The sequence below is a fragment of the Oryzias melastigma genome, linkage group LG9 (genome assembly GCF_002922805.2).
Source record: "Oryzias melastigma strain HK-1 linkage group LG9, ASM292280v2, whole genome shotgun sequence".
NCBI lineage: Eukaryota > Metazoa > Chordata > Actinopteri > Beloniformes > Adrianichthyidae > Oryzias > Oryzias melastigma.
In genome coordinates this window covers 8,788,142-8,805,547 of record NC_050520.1, presented here as the reverse complement: position 1 = coordinate 8,805,547, position 17,406 = coordinate 8,788,142, and the positions used below count along the sequence as shown (strand labels likewise).

The 17,406-nt window shown below is 35.8% G+C and overlaps 4 protein-coding genes across 5 annotated transcripts in view; 2 read left to right on the top strand and 2 right to left on the bottom strand.

The window, feature by feature from the left end:
* The first annotated feature begins 1,153 nt into the window (after window positions 1–1,153).
* On the top strand, window positions 1,154–7,881 carry smyd1b (SET and MYND domain containing 1b). Of its 2 annotated transcripts, XM_024275719.2 has the most exons (10): window positions 1,287–1,408; window positions 1,507–1,683; window positions 1,883–2,096; window positions 3,251–3,381; window positions 3,922–3,960; window positions 5,353–5,548; window positions 6,739–6,831; window positions 6,919–7,082; window positions 7,323–7,491; window positions 7,575–7,881. In XM_024275719.2, exons 1-10 carry the CDS (start codon window positions 1,287–1,289, stop codon window positions 7,737–7,739), a joined length of 1,470 nt encoding a protein of 489 aa, XP_024131487.1. In that variant the 3' UTR covers window positions 7,740–7,881. The 2 variants fall into 2 exon arrangements, with proteins under 2 accessions (XP_024131488.1, XP_024131487.1); XM_024275720.2 differs by lacking the exon at window positions 3,922–3,960 and having other exon boundaries at window positions 1,154–1,408; window positions 7,575–7,873.
* A 1,734-nt stretch (window positions 7,882–9,615) lies between these two features.
* LOC112148832 (fatty acid-binding protein, liver-type) lies at window positions 9,616–10,557 on the bottom strand. The gene is made up of 4 exons (XM_024276200.2): window positions 10,407–10,557; window positions 10,160–10,332; window positions 9,982–10,074; window positions 9,616–9,898 (listed from the first exon to the last, which is right to left on the bottom strand). Exons 1-4 carry the CDS (start codon window positions 10,471–10,473, stop codon window positions 9,848–9,850), a joined length of 384 nt encoding a protein of 127 aa, XP_024131968.1. The 5' UTR covers window positions 10,474–10,557; the 3' UTR covers window positions 9,616–9,847.
* A 1,763-nt stretch (window positions 10,558–12,320) lies between these two features.
* Window positions 12,321–14,379, bottom strand: LOC112148831 (isotocin-neurophysin IT 1). The gene is made up of 3 exons (XM_024276199.2): window positions 14,176–14,379; window positions 13,726–13,930; window positions 12,321–12,662 (listed from the first exon to the last, which is right to left on the bottom strand). The coding sequence occupies exons 1-3, from the start codon at window positions 14,293–14,295 to the stop codon at window positions 12,520–12,522; spliced, it is 468 nt and encodes a 155-aa protein (XP_024131967.1). The 5' UTR covers window positions 14,296–14,379; the 3' UTR covers window positions 12,321–12,519.
* Window positions 14,380–15,163: 784 nt separating this feature from the next.
* The window catches only part of znf366 (zinc finger protein 366), an 8,580-nt gene continuing 6,337 nt past the window's right edge, over window positions 15,164–17,406 (top strand). Inside the window, exon 1 of the mRNA XM_024276198.2 lies at window positions 15,164–15,659. The gene's annotated coding sequence lies outside the window, so the exon portion shown is untranslated. The remainder of the gene's footprint in view (window positions 15,660–17,406) is intronic.

The following is a 17,406-nucleotide window of genomic DNA, read 5'->3' as shown; positions in this document are numbered from 1 at the left end:
CATAAAACGAATCATCCAGAATTTTTAATTTCTCATTGAGATGATTTAAGAAACTTCTATGCAGTATTTATATATATATATATATATATATATATATATATATATATATATATATATATATATATATTTCAAATAAATAAAAACTGACCCAAGAAATAACAACACATCAGTTTTTGAAAGTGTTACAGTTTTCACAGGGATTGGAAAACATCTGATGTGAGGTTCAGTGGCTCCAAAACCTGAGTATTCTTGTGGAAAGCCACAACAGAGCAGTAAAAAGATAGATAAATAAAATATCAAGACCTTGCTTTGGTAAAGGCGTAACTCAAACCAAGCTGAGAAGTGGGAAGACAGAAGAAAACTCCAATGAACCAGAAAGATATGAAAAAAAGGATGGACAAAAATGTTTTAAAACTGGATAAAGACAGACAACAAGTTCTTTAATAAATATCGTGCAACCAAGCCAAAAAATAGAGGAATTCCGCTTTAACTACTATAAAAAAGCTCAGATTTTTGTGCTTTTATTAACTGCTGATAATGTTTTCTCGTAATGCATCTATGACTGAATTCTCCTCTAAAAACGTCTCGAATTTTCACTTTTATTCGAGTCACAATTGTATCCCTAAAGATGCTAGTGACACACAAAACTTTTTCTGATTTTTTTTTTTAATTTCTCACAACCTGTATCGATTTTATGTCAGTGAATTGGATCAGATCGTTCAAAATGATCTAATATCAACTATGAATCTTACAGATTACGAATCGTCTCATTTAACAGGTGGACTCATGTTGGAGAAAGCACCAGAACAGAGTAGAGGCAGTGAGACAGAGCAGGACTTCAGAACTTTTTTCAGCTGTTCAGCGTCACCACAGAACCCTGATGGACAGACACAACTGAGGGACAAAAATAACCCTCAGTCAGAAACTACCACCTCAATTCAGGGGGGAGGCAGATGAAATGACAAAAATTCCAAAGTGTCAACAAATCTGTAACACTCTTTGTGAGAGAACATCAGAAAGAATTTTGGTGATGTTATAAATATATATATTTTATATTTTGAAAATAACCCATCAAAGACATTTTCTTTACCTTGTCAAGTAAAGTCTCTTCCACCTGTTAGCTGTGTGTCATGGTACAGTTCAAGAGGTGTGTGGCTATTTCAGTGCAACAAGCCACGAATGTGCAGTTGTCACAGAAAACATAGAAAGTTGGAGCAGACTTTTACTCCACACGTCTTTCTGCTAAGCTTACCAGCTACTCACTTTCAGGAAGAAGAGAACCGATCATGGAAAACGTGGTGATTTTTGACTCACCTGGGAAAGGGAGGGGCTTAAAGGCCACCAAGGAGTTTTGGGCTGGAGACGTCATATTCTCTGAGGCCAGTCTTGCAGCTGTTGTGTTTGACAGGTATGACATTAGTGTCAATACATAAACTAGAAGAGAAGTGCTTGACAATTGTAATTTAGCTTTTAATTAACAATGTGATTTTTTTTTCTATATGTCAGCCTTGCAGAACGCATTTGCCACAGCTGTTTCCGCAGGCAAGAGAAGCTCCAAAGGTGTGGTCAGTGTAAATTTGCTCATTATTGTGATCGAACCTGCCAGCGTGCTGGCTGGGCCGAACACAAGCAAGAATGCAGTGCCATCAAAGCTTATGGAAAAGTACCAAATGAGAACATCCGGTAAGTGAAAAGGAACAAAAAGAACAGGATTTTAGGAGTTCTTCTGTTTGTTTTTTACACATGGTAATGGGTTCATAATTATATTTTATTTTGAAATCTAGCTTCAGTGTTGTTGAGTAAACTTCACAGTTCATGTCCATGTTTGATCATGTTCAAATGATGTCCCCACATTCCCATCTCTTTCTTCTTATGTGGTCAGACTAGTTGCCCGGATCCTGTGGCGCCTCGACAAAGATGGGACCGTGGTGTCTGACATGCAGCTGACCACGCTGGACGAGCTGGAGGACCACATCACTGACATGCCAGAAGACGAGCTGAAGGAACTCAAAGTGGACATCCACAATTTCCTGGACTTCTGGCCACGGACCAGCAAGCAGCACACAGTGGACAACATCTCCCACTTATTTGGGGTGGTATGTGCTAAAAAGCGGATTAGTATCCCAATTCTGTTAAAATATCAATTTCCTCAATGAGCAAAACAGATACTAAAGTGCATATTATCTTCACATAACAGTAAATCCAGGAGAATACTGATGAGTACAGCTGATAGTAATGTAGGGGTGTGTATTGACAGAGTCTGATGATACAATACATATCCCGATGTGTATCACACGATACGATACTTTAAGAGTATGACTTAAAAAACTCTTCCTGAATATTAATACATCTTTCATTGTAATACAATAGTAACATTATTTTTATTTAATTACTAAACATTTAAAACAAACTGGTTCAGCGAAATCTTTTTGTTTTGGTTGCAGTGTAGAGCTGCTCAAAGAGACTCCGGGTGCTGTGCTGCCCACTAGTGGCTCGGGGTTCAGGTGGAAAACAAAAATGAAGGACTCTCAAATAATTCAGTATCGCCAAACGAACTATCGCAATATATGCCAGAATCGATTTTTCCCAATTCCCCTATAGTGATGCATTTATTTCAAGCAATAAAAAACAAGAGATACATAAATACAAAGACATGTCAAACTTTGAATGATTCATAATTTGGAAAATCAAAAGTTTAAAAGAAGAAGAATATAGTTGTCACCACACTAAATACTAGGGGTTTAGCGTAAAATCAATTCAGCGATATATCGCGATATTTTATTTGGTGATATATGTATCGATTTAAAATGTTAACACGACAATATTTCATGAATTATCTATGATTATTTTTGATGTAATTCAGCGTCTTACTTTTTTTTCCACTTAAACCCCCAACAGCAGCATTTTACAGCACTTGTCTTCATTCTATGACTTTTTTTTTTTTAACGTTAAAAAAATCTGACAATATTGACTGTTCCCTTTAAGAACAAATATTTCTTAATTTACCAAAAGAAAAGCATCATGAATGTGCTTGGTGAAAAGCAACTTATATGAGATACAGTTGCAGTGCTTAACGTTATGATCAATAAATACAATTATTTTTTACCATTAAAAAAAAACCTTTTTTGTTGATTAATTTAGGTATCTTTGTGCATGTTTTGCTGGAAAAGGTAAAAATCTCACCATAAACTAAAATAAAGAAGACAGATTTTTAGAAAACTCCTTAAAAATGTTTTGTTTATTCCTTCAGATCAACTGCAATGGCTTCTCTGTGAGCGACCAGAGGGGCCTTCAGGCAGTAGGAGTGGGTCTTTTTCCAAATTTGTGCCTGGTAAATCACAACTGCTGGCCAAACTGCACAGTGATCCTTAATCACGGCAAGTAAGTGCTAAAACAACTGACAGTGGGATACGTCGCCTCTGTTGTTTAATAGAAAACCTTCCGTGTGGTCCCAAGTGAAAAAGAAGCTGAATTTACTTCATTTTCAGAATATTCAAGTGTGTTTGAGTTTGCTTCCATTCAGAAAAGTAACTATTTGTTTAGCTTGTTGTCTATACAGTTTACCACTCTTTTGTTGTGGGAGGGGCCAACATATAAAATACATAAAAGATATGAGTTAACAAAAACACCTTAAAGCTTATTTTAGCAACACGATTTTTTGATAATGTTCTTTAAAGATGATTAAGTAGCTTTAAAATGTATTTTAAATAAATAGAATGGCTGGTTAAGGTCAAATATGTTTATTTCTTTTAGCTTTCTTTACATTATAATAACTTAAAGTGTTTTTTAAGAACACTAAAAGTCAGAATCTTTTGTTATTTATACTTTTTCACTTGGGATGAGTTTGTTTGTTGTGTTTCTGTGGGCTGCAAGCAGTGTCAATGTTTTTTGGTGTAAAAGTGCTTCCTATTTGTCTTTCAGTCAATCGGCTGTGAATACTATGTTTCATTCTCAACGGAGGTGCGTTACCTCAGCCTAAGACTTTCTTTATTTTAGTGGTTTTATTAGAGCACTATTCAGATTAGGATCTGAATGCTTCATAAACATTTCACATGCATATAATAACCTCGTTCATCCTTGGTAGAAACTGTTTCACTAGTGTCACCTGCACCTCTCTGTATGTTTGATGTGACATGGTTTTCTCACAAATCACTGTCTCCATGTTCTAACCCAGATTCAGAGAAATCACACCGTCAGGAGGTTTTTCTGTGTATGTTTCTGTTGGAAAGCAGAAAAAGTCACACTGTTTGTCTAACTGCTGTCATGTCAACTGTTTACTTGTCACATTTTTTTAAACTAGTTTACATTTAACAGCTAATAATAACAATTTAATCTAAGTGTGATGTAGTGGAGTCTTTTCAGAATTTTATTTCATTTGGGTCGATTTGTCACTGACAACAACCCATTAGAAGACATAACCTCTTACTTTACCCTTTAGAAAAATAACACTTATTTATATTTATGTTATTGTTACTATTAAGATATATATAAACAGTTTTTTGTATAAATTAAGCATAAAGACAAAATAGTCTTTTTTTTCAAAATTTGAAGTAGTTTTGTCACTGATTACCATGACTTCCTTTCAAAATAAAAGACATCCTGTGCCACATAGGATCATCTCAATGCAATAAATGTAGTAGTAGGTAGTGCAATGTCAACAATGATTAATCATTTTACCATTTGTAGGGCATTTCATCCAGAAATTTGTAAATCTAACAAACCAAAATTAAGTCAGACCTAACTAAGTGACACTTACTGTATTTTTTAACCATAAGGCCCACTTAAAATCCTTGAATTTATTTAAAAATAGAAAAAAACACCTTTTAACCTGGTGCACTGTAATTTTGGTTGTGCTCATTGACCTTTAATTTGATTTTTTTGTGGTGCATGACCCACAAAAATATGTCAAATGTTTTAGTTTTTACTTGTGATACTGTTCTTCAATTGTTTGCGAATTGTATGTTTACTTTTTTTTTTTTACATAACTACTTACTTACTTTTAAAAATTAAAAATAAAGAAAAAAAACTTTTTTTTTTTTTTAACCAGAGCCACAATAAAGGGTTAAAATGTGAAAGGTAACAGACCTGTGAACTAACCTGATCTCGCAAGAAAAGTGAAGTTGTTTCTGTGTAGAGGTACCACACAGCAGAAATGGACACACAAGATCAATAAAATACTATGTTATTAGTATGAAACGAACATTCAAAATAAAACCTAAAATTGTCAATCCCAACAGGCAGTTTACTCGTAAAATCTGACCTCTGAGATGTAACGTTGACACACTAATTTCCTTTATACTTGAACTCGGTTGTGCTGTTTTTCCCGAACGTGTCCATCTTTTTGCTGCTCAGGATTGAGCTTCGCTCTCTGGGGAAAATCGCTGAAGGAGAAGAGCTCACAGTCGCCTATGTGGACTACATGAATCTATCGGAGGAGCGGCAGAGGCTTCTGAAAACTCAGTACTTCTTTGACTGCACGTGTGAACACTGCACGAACAAAACCAAAGACGACATCAAGCTGGGAGGAAGGGAAGTGGACGGCGTGAAGGTTTGTGTGAGCAAGACGATCCAAGCGCTTTTGTGACATTTAGAAGTGTCAGGGGAGATAAAGACAGGTGGGACACATGAGAAGCAGGCCCACTGCGGCTATTTTAGGCAAAGATATCTCACAAGTGGTCTCAGCTCTCTGTGCATTCCCACATGCTTTTAAGAGAAGAATTTCAGGGCACAAAAAAAGAGGAAAATTAAAGGTTAAAATCAGTTTTTTTTTTCAGTAATCTAATACAACTTTAAAATAAAACAACTCCTGATGAAAGATCAAGTCCTGTTTGCTCTACATTTAATTCCATGCTACATACTTGAACTGATGATCTCAGGAAGGCAGGTCACTTCTGTTGTGTCATGAACTAATATTAGACCGCATCATGCACTCTAACTAATTAACATAATAAATAAAAAAGGCGAGTTTATTTCTGTGCCTTAAGCATTTTTAACAATCAAGTAAAACAAACCTCCCTTGGAGTAAATTATCTTGTATTCCTTCTTTTTTAAAATTATTACCATTATAGTAATCAGGCCTTTACTTTCAAATACACTTAGACAAGCCTACATATGTTATCATTAATTTCCTTTTTTACTACTACACCTACCTTATATTTAAAAAAAGTGTAATTATTTGGGATTAAATTATCTATATTATATTATATTAGAATAAGTTATGTTGATAGTATGATAAATATTATAGTATCGCATATTTTTTAGTATATATTTTTTACATTTATTTTCTTGCACATAACTTAAATCTTAAATGTAATTTATTCCGAAAGGTTTTGATTTTGTAGTATATAGTATATTTTATAGCACAGTTGTATTTTATGATATTGTAGTTATATACTGTAGCTTGTTATGTTATATAGTAGTTTTATGTTCAAATTTTGTTCTGAAGTAAAATTTGTGGTGTAATTTGTTAATTCATGGGAACATTGGCATTTTATTTATTTATTTTCTTTCTTTCTTTGTGTAATGTTTTTATTGATAAGGCCAGTGATCCAAAATTACTTTTACTTTTATACTAGCCACAACATTTTTGTTTCTTTTACTCATGATCGTAACCTTTTGTGTTATTTTAATGTTGGAAAAAACTTCAAGTAATAAAGTTTGAATTGAAACAATTTCACAAATAAACCTGAATAATTTAATTCAATCACCCAATTATATATATATATATTTTTTTTATAGCCTTCAGAAGAGCAAGTCAAAGAGGCAACGGATTACTGCTTTCAGATGCTGGAGAAGATGGAGAAAGCTCGATTAAATGGCGACTACCATGAGGTGATGCATCAATTCGCCTGAACAAACTGCAGAAAATTATCTTTTGTAAAAATACCAACACATTTGCTGTTTCGTTTTGTTCTTCAGGTAGTAAAAATCTGCAGGGAATGCATTGAGAAGACAGAACCGGTTTTGGCTGAGACACACATTTACTTGCTGAGGATGTGGAGCACAATGAGTGAAGTGCAAGCTTACCTGCAGTACTTCAACGATGCTGCAGAATACGCCAGAAAAATGGTGGAGGGATACATGTGAGTGCAACGAGTGTGGTGACTTTAAACAGGCAAAAAAAACTATAGAGAAATCATAAAATAGTAATAATAATAGAAACAAAAAACAATCTAAATAACCTCACAGAAGGAATTTGTTTACTAGTAAAAATGATGTCTTTAGTCTTATTTTTAGTATTTTAAAATTAATGCTCACAGAATATGGTGCACTTTTAGAGAAAAAAATCCCACTTAGCTCACACAAACTCTTCTCTTCTGCAGGAAGCTGTATCACCCAAACAATGCCACTCTCGGTATGGCCGCCATGCGAGCTGGGGTGACTCACTGGCAGGCTGGGGATATAGAAGTTGGACATGGCATGATCTGCAAAGCTTATGCTATCCTCATGGTCACACATGGTCCAACGCACCCCATCACCAAGGACCTGGAGGTCAACAGCTTACATTTTGCATGAGAAATTTCAAATGTTGCTTAAAACATTAGAGAAAAATCTGAATTTGTTTGTATTTGCAGGCGATGCGTGTGCAGACAGAAATGGAACTGAGGATGTTTAAACAGAACGAGTACGTTTACTACAGCATGAGAGAAGCCGCTCTGAAAAACAAGCCCATGACCATGCTGCATGAACCCAAGTCTGTGGAAGAAGGAATCAAGAATCTTTTCCACCGGAGGAAGTAACTCCTTCATGCTGCTATAGAGTCTGGAGAGCTTGTGAACAGATGTGTGTTGAAATTACCGTCTTTACATTTCAGTGACACAGCCATTTTCTGTATCATGTTTTGTAGTTACACTTTTATTAAAAAATAAACTGTTAAACTGTTGTGTTTTTCAGCCAATCCAAATTAAACCAAATCATTCATTGTTTTTTCTCAGATAAAGAAGCTGAAGAAGCAAAAGGGTTTTGTGAAAGTATACAGTAAAGTCGCACTCCGATCTTCTTTATGATTATGCTGTTTTAGCCAATATCCAAAAACCTGTGATGTTTTCCAGGACATAGTTTCTGCAGAGCGACTCACCCCTGAGTTGTAAGCAGGATTGTTGGTGTTAAACCCTCCCCCTTCCCATCATCCATCTGTGTACACGCTATCCTACTAGCTTACAGCTTCTCACACCCGATGAGTTATATTACTATGCTAGCCTGTTACCATTGTCTAAGATACGTAAAAAGCAACGACATATTAACATCTCAATGAACAATGAAATATGGCTTTGCAGACTGGGGCGCCACATGGGGGTCCCAGACTGAGAGGGGGCCCACAGAGGCTCCTAATGCCCCATACTGTACACGTCAGTTGTTTTTACTTTGTCACAAAGATGATAATAATAGTGAAAAATACCATCATAATGGCTAATTGCATGTAAAACAACTTCAAAAAAATGTTGCCACTGTGTTAGGGGCCCCGTAAAAATTATTTTCATGGGGCCCAAAATCCTTAGCAGCATCCCCAGTTAGTAAAATGACCATAAAATGCTTATTTTTTTTAAAAGGAAAAGAAACTCTGAGCATCATAAAAATAAGACCCAAACCTTAGCCCTTAGGTAAGTGTTTCAAAATATCCAATATGGCAGGGGTGTCATACTTAATCACACAGGGGGCCAAAATCCAAAACAGTCGTGGGCCAAACAGGATAACACATTTATTGAACACACTACAAATACATTTTTGAAACTTTAAAAAGTTTTTTTTTTTTTTTTACATTTATTATGAATACAACCAGGCAGGAATGTTATTGCAGAATAAATCTTAAACCTTAAATAACTTAATATTTCATTCTCCATAAAAATATATTTTGTCAAAATTATACATGTTAGAAATAAGCCCAAGATAACATCGGGTCATTAATAACAATACAATAAGATTATTTGGAGGGCCGGATATAATTATCTGGAGGGCCATATCCGGCCCCCGGGCCTTAACATTGACACACGTGCAATATGGTGTCCAACTTTGCGTATGCAACAAGCTAGCCTAGCATCTCTAGCCTATATACCTCATTGCTCACACCTACAACCTTACATTACCGGTGCAACAAAAATGGAGAGCAATATTGGAGCCCGGTACAGGACAGTACAGTTCTGAGCCAGATGCCAGCTCTGATGAGGCGGACATGGATCTACATGGATCTATTTGTCTACAACTGCATCAGAATGGGAGCTTGTGACTTGCCGTAGTAGCTTTTACATCACACCTACAAGCTTTTTCCAACAGCATTTTTGTGTCTGCTCTTGATTCAAGGGGATTGGAAAAAAAATATACTTATAAATGCAATTTTAGATTAATTTTCTTTTCTTATGTCCTACATCATTTGAAGAATGCCACAGGAACATGTTAAAAACATAAAAAAGTGTTTGAAACCTGAGCACTTATTTGATAGGCCTTTTTTGTTTGGTGGTCGCAGGGCCCGAATTAAGCAAAGTAAACCACTGTAGTGATACTGTAGAACCCAAATGTGGCATGTGGACGCCATGTTTTAAGAGGGTAAACAAAACAAAATTTTATAAGCCAAGTGTAGATTGCAGGTTTTGTGAAAACAACACAAAATACACTCACAAATGTCTGTAGCTGATTTATTTTTTGACATTTCCAAATGACCCAAGCTCCAAACTTACAGGAATGACTTCTGCACACAACACAAACATGCATTTAACCTTTCGAAATGACAAACCGATTGGCAGATCTGTCCAGAACCAAACAGATTTCCAGGACTAAAGGGATTCTTGGTTTTAGTCATTAATGTCATTTAAGTCAACATTTTATGACAGCATCTGCTTCCACTACTGCTGAACTAAATCCGTTTGTATGTTGTTTTGTAAATAATGTCGCCAAGAGTCATCGTCTGCAAAAAATAAATAAAAAATAAATAAATACATATGTTTTTTTTAATTTTGCTTTCTACTCAAAGTCTTTTTGTTCACTCACCGTCACAAGAGTGTTTGCATCCACCAGCTCTGTGAGAATGTCCACTCTTTTCAGACGCATCTTCAGCTTTGTGCCCTCCTTCTGCACCACCGTCTTCAAATCAAACGACACAGCTTGATGTTTCTCATCTTCTTTTTTAATCATTGTCATGTTTGATAAGTCAAGTATTTCTGCTTACCTTGATCTTCTCTCCAGTGGCCGACAGAAGCTCAGCGTCCTGTCCAATGGTGAAGGTGTTGACGATGACGTGTGAGCCGGTGGTGACCGTCACTTTGAAGTCGTTGCCATTTTCTTCCATCTCTGTGACGCTTTTTAAGTCTTTAGTCAGCTGGATGTTCTCGTCAGAAATCCCTGTGGTGGAGAAAGGTTTAGTCTAATGCATAAAAGGCAAAAACTGTCACATTTTAATGAATTTAATATCTCACCAATAGCTTTCATGAAAGTTTCATAGTTCTCTGAAGATTCAAGTCGGTACTTTCCAGAGAAAGACATGATGGTGGCTGGTGAAGGTAGAGAATCAGCTGGTTGTGCAGACTTTTATATTTCACTGGGTTAATCATTTATCCAATCTGACTGGAATTAGGGCCTCCTTGATAAGATGAGCTCACCATGAAGTCAACCACTGCAGATAAGAGTCGACAGGAAGCTTAACAACGACCAAATTTGGTTATCCAAAGTTCAGAGGAGAAAGCAGGAAATCTGATCGTATTTTTTTGTGTACAAATAAGGACCTAAAAACACGAGTGACCCTTCAGACATTTGTTATCAGCTTTATCTTTCCTTGTAGCCCATGTTCCGTTTGGCCAGTGTTTCTTCTTTTATTGTTATTCTCTCAAATCATCCCACAGATTTTTATTTTTTATTTTGTAAACTGGACTACAAAATATAAAGGGAAATGATGGTTTTGACATTTTTTACTGTATAGATTTGCGTGAAAACAGCAACAAAACACAATAAAAAAAGAAAACATATTAAAGTGACCCTTAATAATTATACGCAAGTTTATTTTAAGTGTACTTTTTTTTTAAAGTAAACTTAAGGTAGTAAACTTTTAGAATACTTTTTATGTATTTATTTGAGATAAACTACAAGTTCAGGTTAAGAATACTTTCTTATACTCAGATTAATATTACAAATCTAAATGAATTTAGCCTTCACTTTTGATCAATATATATTTTAGTGTATTCATTGGTGTATAAGTAATACTTTTCTTGACAGTAGCTGTATAATTTTTCGATGTTTTTCATGGAATATAAGTTCAGTAATCTATCTTGCAGGTTTTTAGTAGGAAATCATCCCATACCAAAAATAAGTATACTTCAAGTACATGTTTAAAATTATACTTAAGTATAAAAAATTAAATACCAAGTATACTTAAAAAAGTATTCTGGTAGTTTATTAACAACTACACTTCTTGGCACTAAAATGGCCCACTTTTAGTTTATAAAAAGTATACTTAGAAGTATACTTAAGGTAAATTTTCTGGTACTAGTTTGCTGACAATAAACTTTAAGTTTACTCTAAGTTTATCATAAGTAACCTTTCTGGTATACTACTAGTTTACTTCAAGTTTGCTTAAAGTTTATGAAAGTATACTTAAAATAACCTTTATGGCATACAGTTAGTTTACTTTAAAGTTTATGAAAGTATACCTAAAATAACCTTTATGATATACTGTTTGTATACTTTGTTAACTATAAGTTTATGAAAGTATACCAGAAAGTTTACTTTAAGTATACTTCTAAGTGTACTTTTTAATAAACTAAAAGTTGGCCAATTTACAATTTGTAGCAAGTATACTTTTAGTAAACTTCCAGTATACTTTTTTAAGTATACTTGCTATGTACTTGTTTATGCTTAAGTATACTTTTAAACATATACTTGAAGTATACTTATTTCTGGTAAGGGAACTCATGCTAAAATCCTTATTACTGCAGATTTTACATTTTTGTGAAACATTTTTTCACTGTTTACTCACTGAACTGTATTCAAGTCTATAGGAATGTTTGTAAAATTTTACCAATTAAAAAATTAAAGTTAATTTATTAGGATCTACTGTGCACGAGTGCTAAACTTGACTGAAGTTTCAGCGAGGAATCCGTGCTTTGAAAAGTTTTCAATCTGCTCTGGATAAACTAGCTGCTCGGCCAAAGGTGACCAGATAATCGCTCCTAATTTTGCAATAGCAATATTCTTACGGTGGAGGTGAGATGACAACACACACACCACACGAGAGTCTAAAGGATAAGCAGGAAAAACAATCAGCTGATAAGGCAAACCTTGTAATTAGAGTGAAAAAGGAACACTGAAGCAGAGTTTAAAATAAAGCAAGACTCGAGTTTGTTATTGTCTCCAAACTTTAATTCAGCATGCAGATATCTGGATGATCCGTCTGTGTTCATCCCTAGTTTTATACATAAAAAATATCAATCAATGCACTCTATAGAAGCACTCCAAGATCAAAGTTGATGATGGAACAAAAAAGACGGAAACTATACAGAAGAGCCGATTGGTTGCGGTGAGGCGGTTGGGAGCAGCTCATTGGTGGATTCGATGAGAAGTGTGGCCGGCCAGATGGAGGAGCCTGAGGAGGATGTCAGCAGGTTCGCTGACCTCCAGCGGGCTGCTTTGGTCGTCTCCGTTCTCCTCGATAAAGCAGGACTGGTCTGTGGTGCAACTCTCTATGGGCATATTTCCAAGAATAAAAAACAAAGAAAAACAATTTATTGCATCTTTACAAGCTGTTGTTATCACAATTTGTGGTTCATGAACTCATTAGATCAAAAGGGCAAAGTAAAGCACCAGTAAAGTTCAGAAGCTGTTTATAAAAATAACTTAATTTTAACTACTGTAAATCTGTTTATTAAAACCTAACAAAATAACATTTAAAATACCAGAAAAATAATTTATTTATATGTTGAAGGAAATATGAATCAAATCACTTCACCCCCAAAATTAGCTTAATTTATGTGAAAACAAAAACACGAGTAAATTTATTTTATTTTTATTGCTCGAAATACATTAAGCCAAAAAAAAAGGTTAATCCTTGACACAATTCTTTTTTTTTCTATCTTCAGCATCTATGACAAACATTTCACTTATCTCCAAGTAAGTGAAAACTTATAGTTATAGTTATAGTTTGCAATTATGTCAAATTTATATTTTAATCGTTTCATATCATGAAAACCATCATTTGTATTTAATATTTTTATTAATGAGACTAATCAGACATATCATGATTCCTCCCTCATAATCTGTGGTCACCTGTAGGCTCAGGTGGGGCTTAAATGGAAATTCAAGAGCTCTGAATAAAATAAAAACACCTTAATAAAGAAGCAATCGAGTATAATACGACAGTGCAAGTTGGAAAACACCCTTCTCCCACAAAGGCAATTGTGGCAGCAACTGTTTTTGGAAATAGGGAATGCAATCTTTCTGATTCTAAAGCAGTTTTTCTTTATTTCCTAGCTTGATTTAATGTTTGAAAAACATTTTAAGCAGCAAAAAAAAACACTCTAAATCCTTCATATTTATTTAAATTTCAGGAAAAAATGAACAAAAGATTAATTTTAGTTAGGTAAATGTAAGTATTTTGATCCTAATGAGACGTGTGTGTGAAATGATAGACATCAAAGACATGTTTTGGTTTCTATTCTTCACTGATATCACATTTAACTGCAGTTTTGAACACAGAACTCCGACTCCTCAGGAAGTTCCGGTATTTGTCCTTTTCGTTTTACTGACCTGCATCACAGCAAAGTCCCGATGCGGCGCAGTGTCCGCCCTCGGATCCACAGGGCCTCCCTCCCGCCTGGCAGGGGGTGAGCAGGTAGTTTTCTTCCACGCAGGCAGCAGATTCTGGGGAGCCCAATAGGCAGCCGAAGCCGTCCCCACAGCAGATGCTGGGGCCGAAGCAACGACCCCTGTCTCCGGGGCCGCAGGACATGCACTGGACAATAAAAAAATCAATGAGTTAGATCTTTTGTATCACAAAAATAGACATCAAAAGCTTCACATTTAGTGTATATAAGGACAAATAATCCACATTTGAAGAATATCTGCCAGCTTTTGTATTTTTTTCTGGTGTATTTTTTTAATCTAAAGGATAGCGGATAAAGGTTCAGACAAGTTTTTATATACTTTTTGTGACCCTGGACTTACAATTTCAAGAAAAAGCTGCAAAAAGGAGCTCACCTTACGCAGCGGCGCATCCATGACCGACCTTTTTCCACCAATCGGACAATTTGAAATATAACACGCTGAGCACACAGACAGGATGAAAAGTAGGCACACGGACACGGTTGTTCCAGTCATTTCTGCAAGTATTAAAATAATTTTAATCTTCAGATGGATTCAGATTCTCTCAGGTGACTTCTGAGGTCCTTGTCTTTCTCCTGTGGCTCTGCTGTGTCTTATATACTTCCACATCTGCTTTTGAGAGTGACACAGAAAGCCAAAAGCCACTTAAAAATTATTAATGAATGAACCCGTTCTAGCCATATGAGATGTAGCTGACCACTCAGCAGGGTGGGTCAAAGGGTCAGGCAGCAGACTGACCCCATTTGCTTCCTTTTTTGCTAAAGTTCATTAAAAAAGCGATTCATGGAGCGTGACCATACATGTCAGAGATGGATGCAAATCAGAAAGGTCAAGAGGGGCAGGTGGAAAGGAAATCATTTAAATAATTAGTGAACATGAAGATAGAACAACTTTATCTGCTGTTATTTTAGAAGATACTAGATGCTTTTTAGGGTTTTCAGTTGATTGAAGGTAATTAGAGGTCCAGTTCTAGACCAAGGCATTCTGGGAAATCATGTTGACTAAACAAAGAGAAAAAAAAGTAAAATACAGCAACAACTTGTAATTAATTTTTGCCTTAATTCCTCACAGGGATTGACACGTTGTCCAGGTCTGAGGTTAATTGGATGTATGAGCTAATTAACACGGCTAATGACCAGCCACAGCCTTCGAAAAGACAGCTTTACCTCAGCAATGATAAAAGTTCAATTATTGCCGCTGACACTTCCACCTCCAACTCATCCCAATTATGTCCTAACTTTTGCAGAAAAGCAGGATGTGATTTGATTTGAAGCTCAGATGCAGAGAAGTGCAGAAGACCGGGCCTCTTTTGCCTCCTAGTGGTGGAACTGTCGTGTGTTTTGATGCTGTTTTATCTAACAGTTTAGGAAGTGCAGGAAACAATCAGAACTTTTAGTCAAAGGCAGAACCTTAATTACTGAAGCGTAATGTCTCCAAATGATTTTAGATTAAAAGTGCAAATAAAGGGAGTATGATGAAATCACCCAAAATGTTTGTCCTTCATGACTCACATGCACTGTTTCAACTTCAATGCTTTCCTCCACAAATCCCTATTTCATAAAGAAATGCAGATGTCTATCTAGTGTTTCCTTATTTTTCAGCAGGAAGGCACTAGGCTTGTTGACTTCCTCCCCCCTCCCTTCCTTCCTTCTCTCCGAAGGTACTCATCTGAAAAATGAGAACAAAGTGATTGTTCCTGTTCTCTTTCTTAAGTCACTTCAAATGCTATCCGTGGATGGGCGGCTCATTGTCAGGAGAGCTGCGGTGCGAGCAGGAGGAAGAGGACAGAAGTTCAGGTACAGCAGCAGCAGTGGCAGCAGCACTTCCAGCCACAGCATCCCAGAAAACTCTCTCTGCTGGTAAGTTACACTCAGGGTGCGCTGCAGCCTCTCTGGACACACACTCGCCGGGCATTGAGTGGCACATGAGGAGGGGCTTTGGTTTTTAATGGATTGTTTGGAATGCATGATGGGGCTAAAAGGCAACAGAGAAACTCAGGCAGGGAGGGGAAGAGGACAAAGAGCGGGGTACTTTAAAAAAAACTGCCAAACATGCAGAAAATGTAATATTAATAACTTCAGCTCGATTACGAAGCAAATACTTAAATAAATGCATGTGGTTTATGCTTTTCACGTCCAAATCTTCTGAAAAATATTAGACAGCTTTTGTTATTTATATATCAGGAGACTTTTTATGTTCTTTCCCTTTTATTGAAGTTGGTTTTATGCATAAAGCTGTGAAAAATCATTAAAATACCATGCTTTTTAAAGTGCTGTACTTGCAAAAGTTGCAAAATTTAAGCAAATAATCAGCCAATCAAAATAAAATATGCATTTTTTTTAAATTTTTTCCCACATTTACAAGATCCTTTTCTCATTTTCAGTTATTTTTGTTGAGAAATTAAACATTTCAAGAGAAAATAAAAATATTTTTTGAGTTACCTTATTTTGACAAACAAAAGGATCTAAAGCCTGCAGCTAAAACACTTGCGCTTGCTGCTGCTGCTGCAGAGAGCAGAGCAGTGAACTAAATACAGAAACGAGATGAAATAAAGAAAGTTATTAAAAGCTGTTCTGAGTGCCATGCAGAAGTAAGAAAGTTCCCTTTTGACTATTAGCATCTTCTAATCCATCACAGCATTTGCAGCTTACAGTTTTCAACCGATCCATCGTTTCAGTGCACGCACATATGCTGATCATCCCGATTGAAAGGTTAGCCCTGTCACTGAAGAGGAAAAGAGGAAGCTCTGCTACTGTGCATGAAAAAAGATGAAGAGAACAGAGAGAAAGCAGACAAGGAAGCGAAATGTGCACAGGAGGTAGAGGTGAACATTTCATAGAATACTTCCTACTTTCAGGGAAGGAGCATTTGTGAGAAAGGAAGAAGTGAAAGGTTTCAGGTTGGGTTCTAAGAGGTGAAAACGTCTGTCTGTACCTGCTTACCGTTTTTCATCAGAGTTTTGTGGAGAGAAAATTCTGCAAAAGGGTCAGCAGCTGACAGACCCTCTGTTGATCTTTGAGATGAGGCGGACAGTGAAAAGAAATCCACTTAATTGCACTGCAATTGATTGATTGATTTATTACACCATTTATTTTGAAAATTTAACAAACAAGGCTTCATAAAAGAAACCTAAAAACACAGTTTTTTTTATTTTTTAAGGAATTTAATGACAGAAATAAACAGTATATAATGTATACTAGGGGTATATGAAATATTGATTCAATGAAATATTTCCATACTTCATTTGGTGATACTTGATTTAAAAATGGTGCAAAGCAATATTTGATTCATTATTTCTAAGCAAGCATGTAATTCAGCATCTTATTTATTTATTTTGGCAGCACAACACACCGAGCCTCTTTCAGCCACTCTGCACCGCACAAAAAAAGCAAAAAAAAAAACAAGATTTCATGAGAATGATCTTGAGTTAAATGTTCAGTCATTGTTGCTACCCGATCTGTAACCGCTACAAGCTCAATGAGACATGTACAATTTACTTTTAACTTGGGACGGGTACCAAAACTCAAGTTGCAACTGGTACAATATAAAAATGGAGATTTCTGTGCTTTTTTAATAATGTGATGGTGGATCAGTGTTAAGACAAAA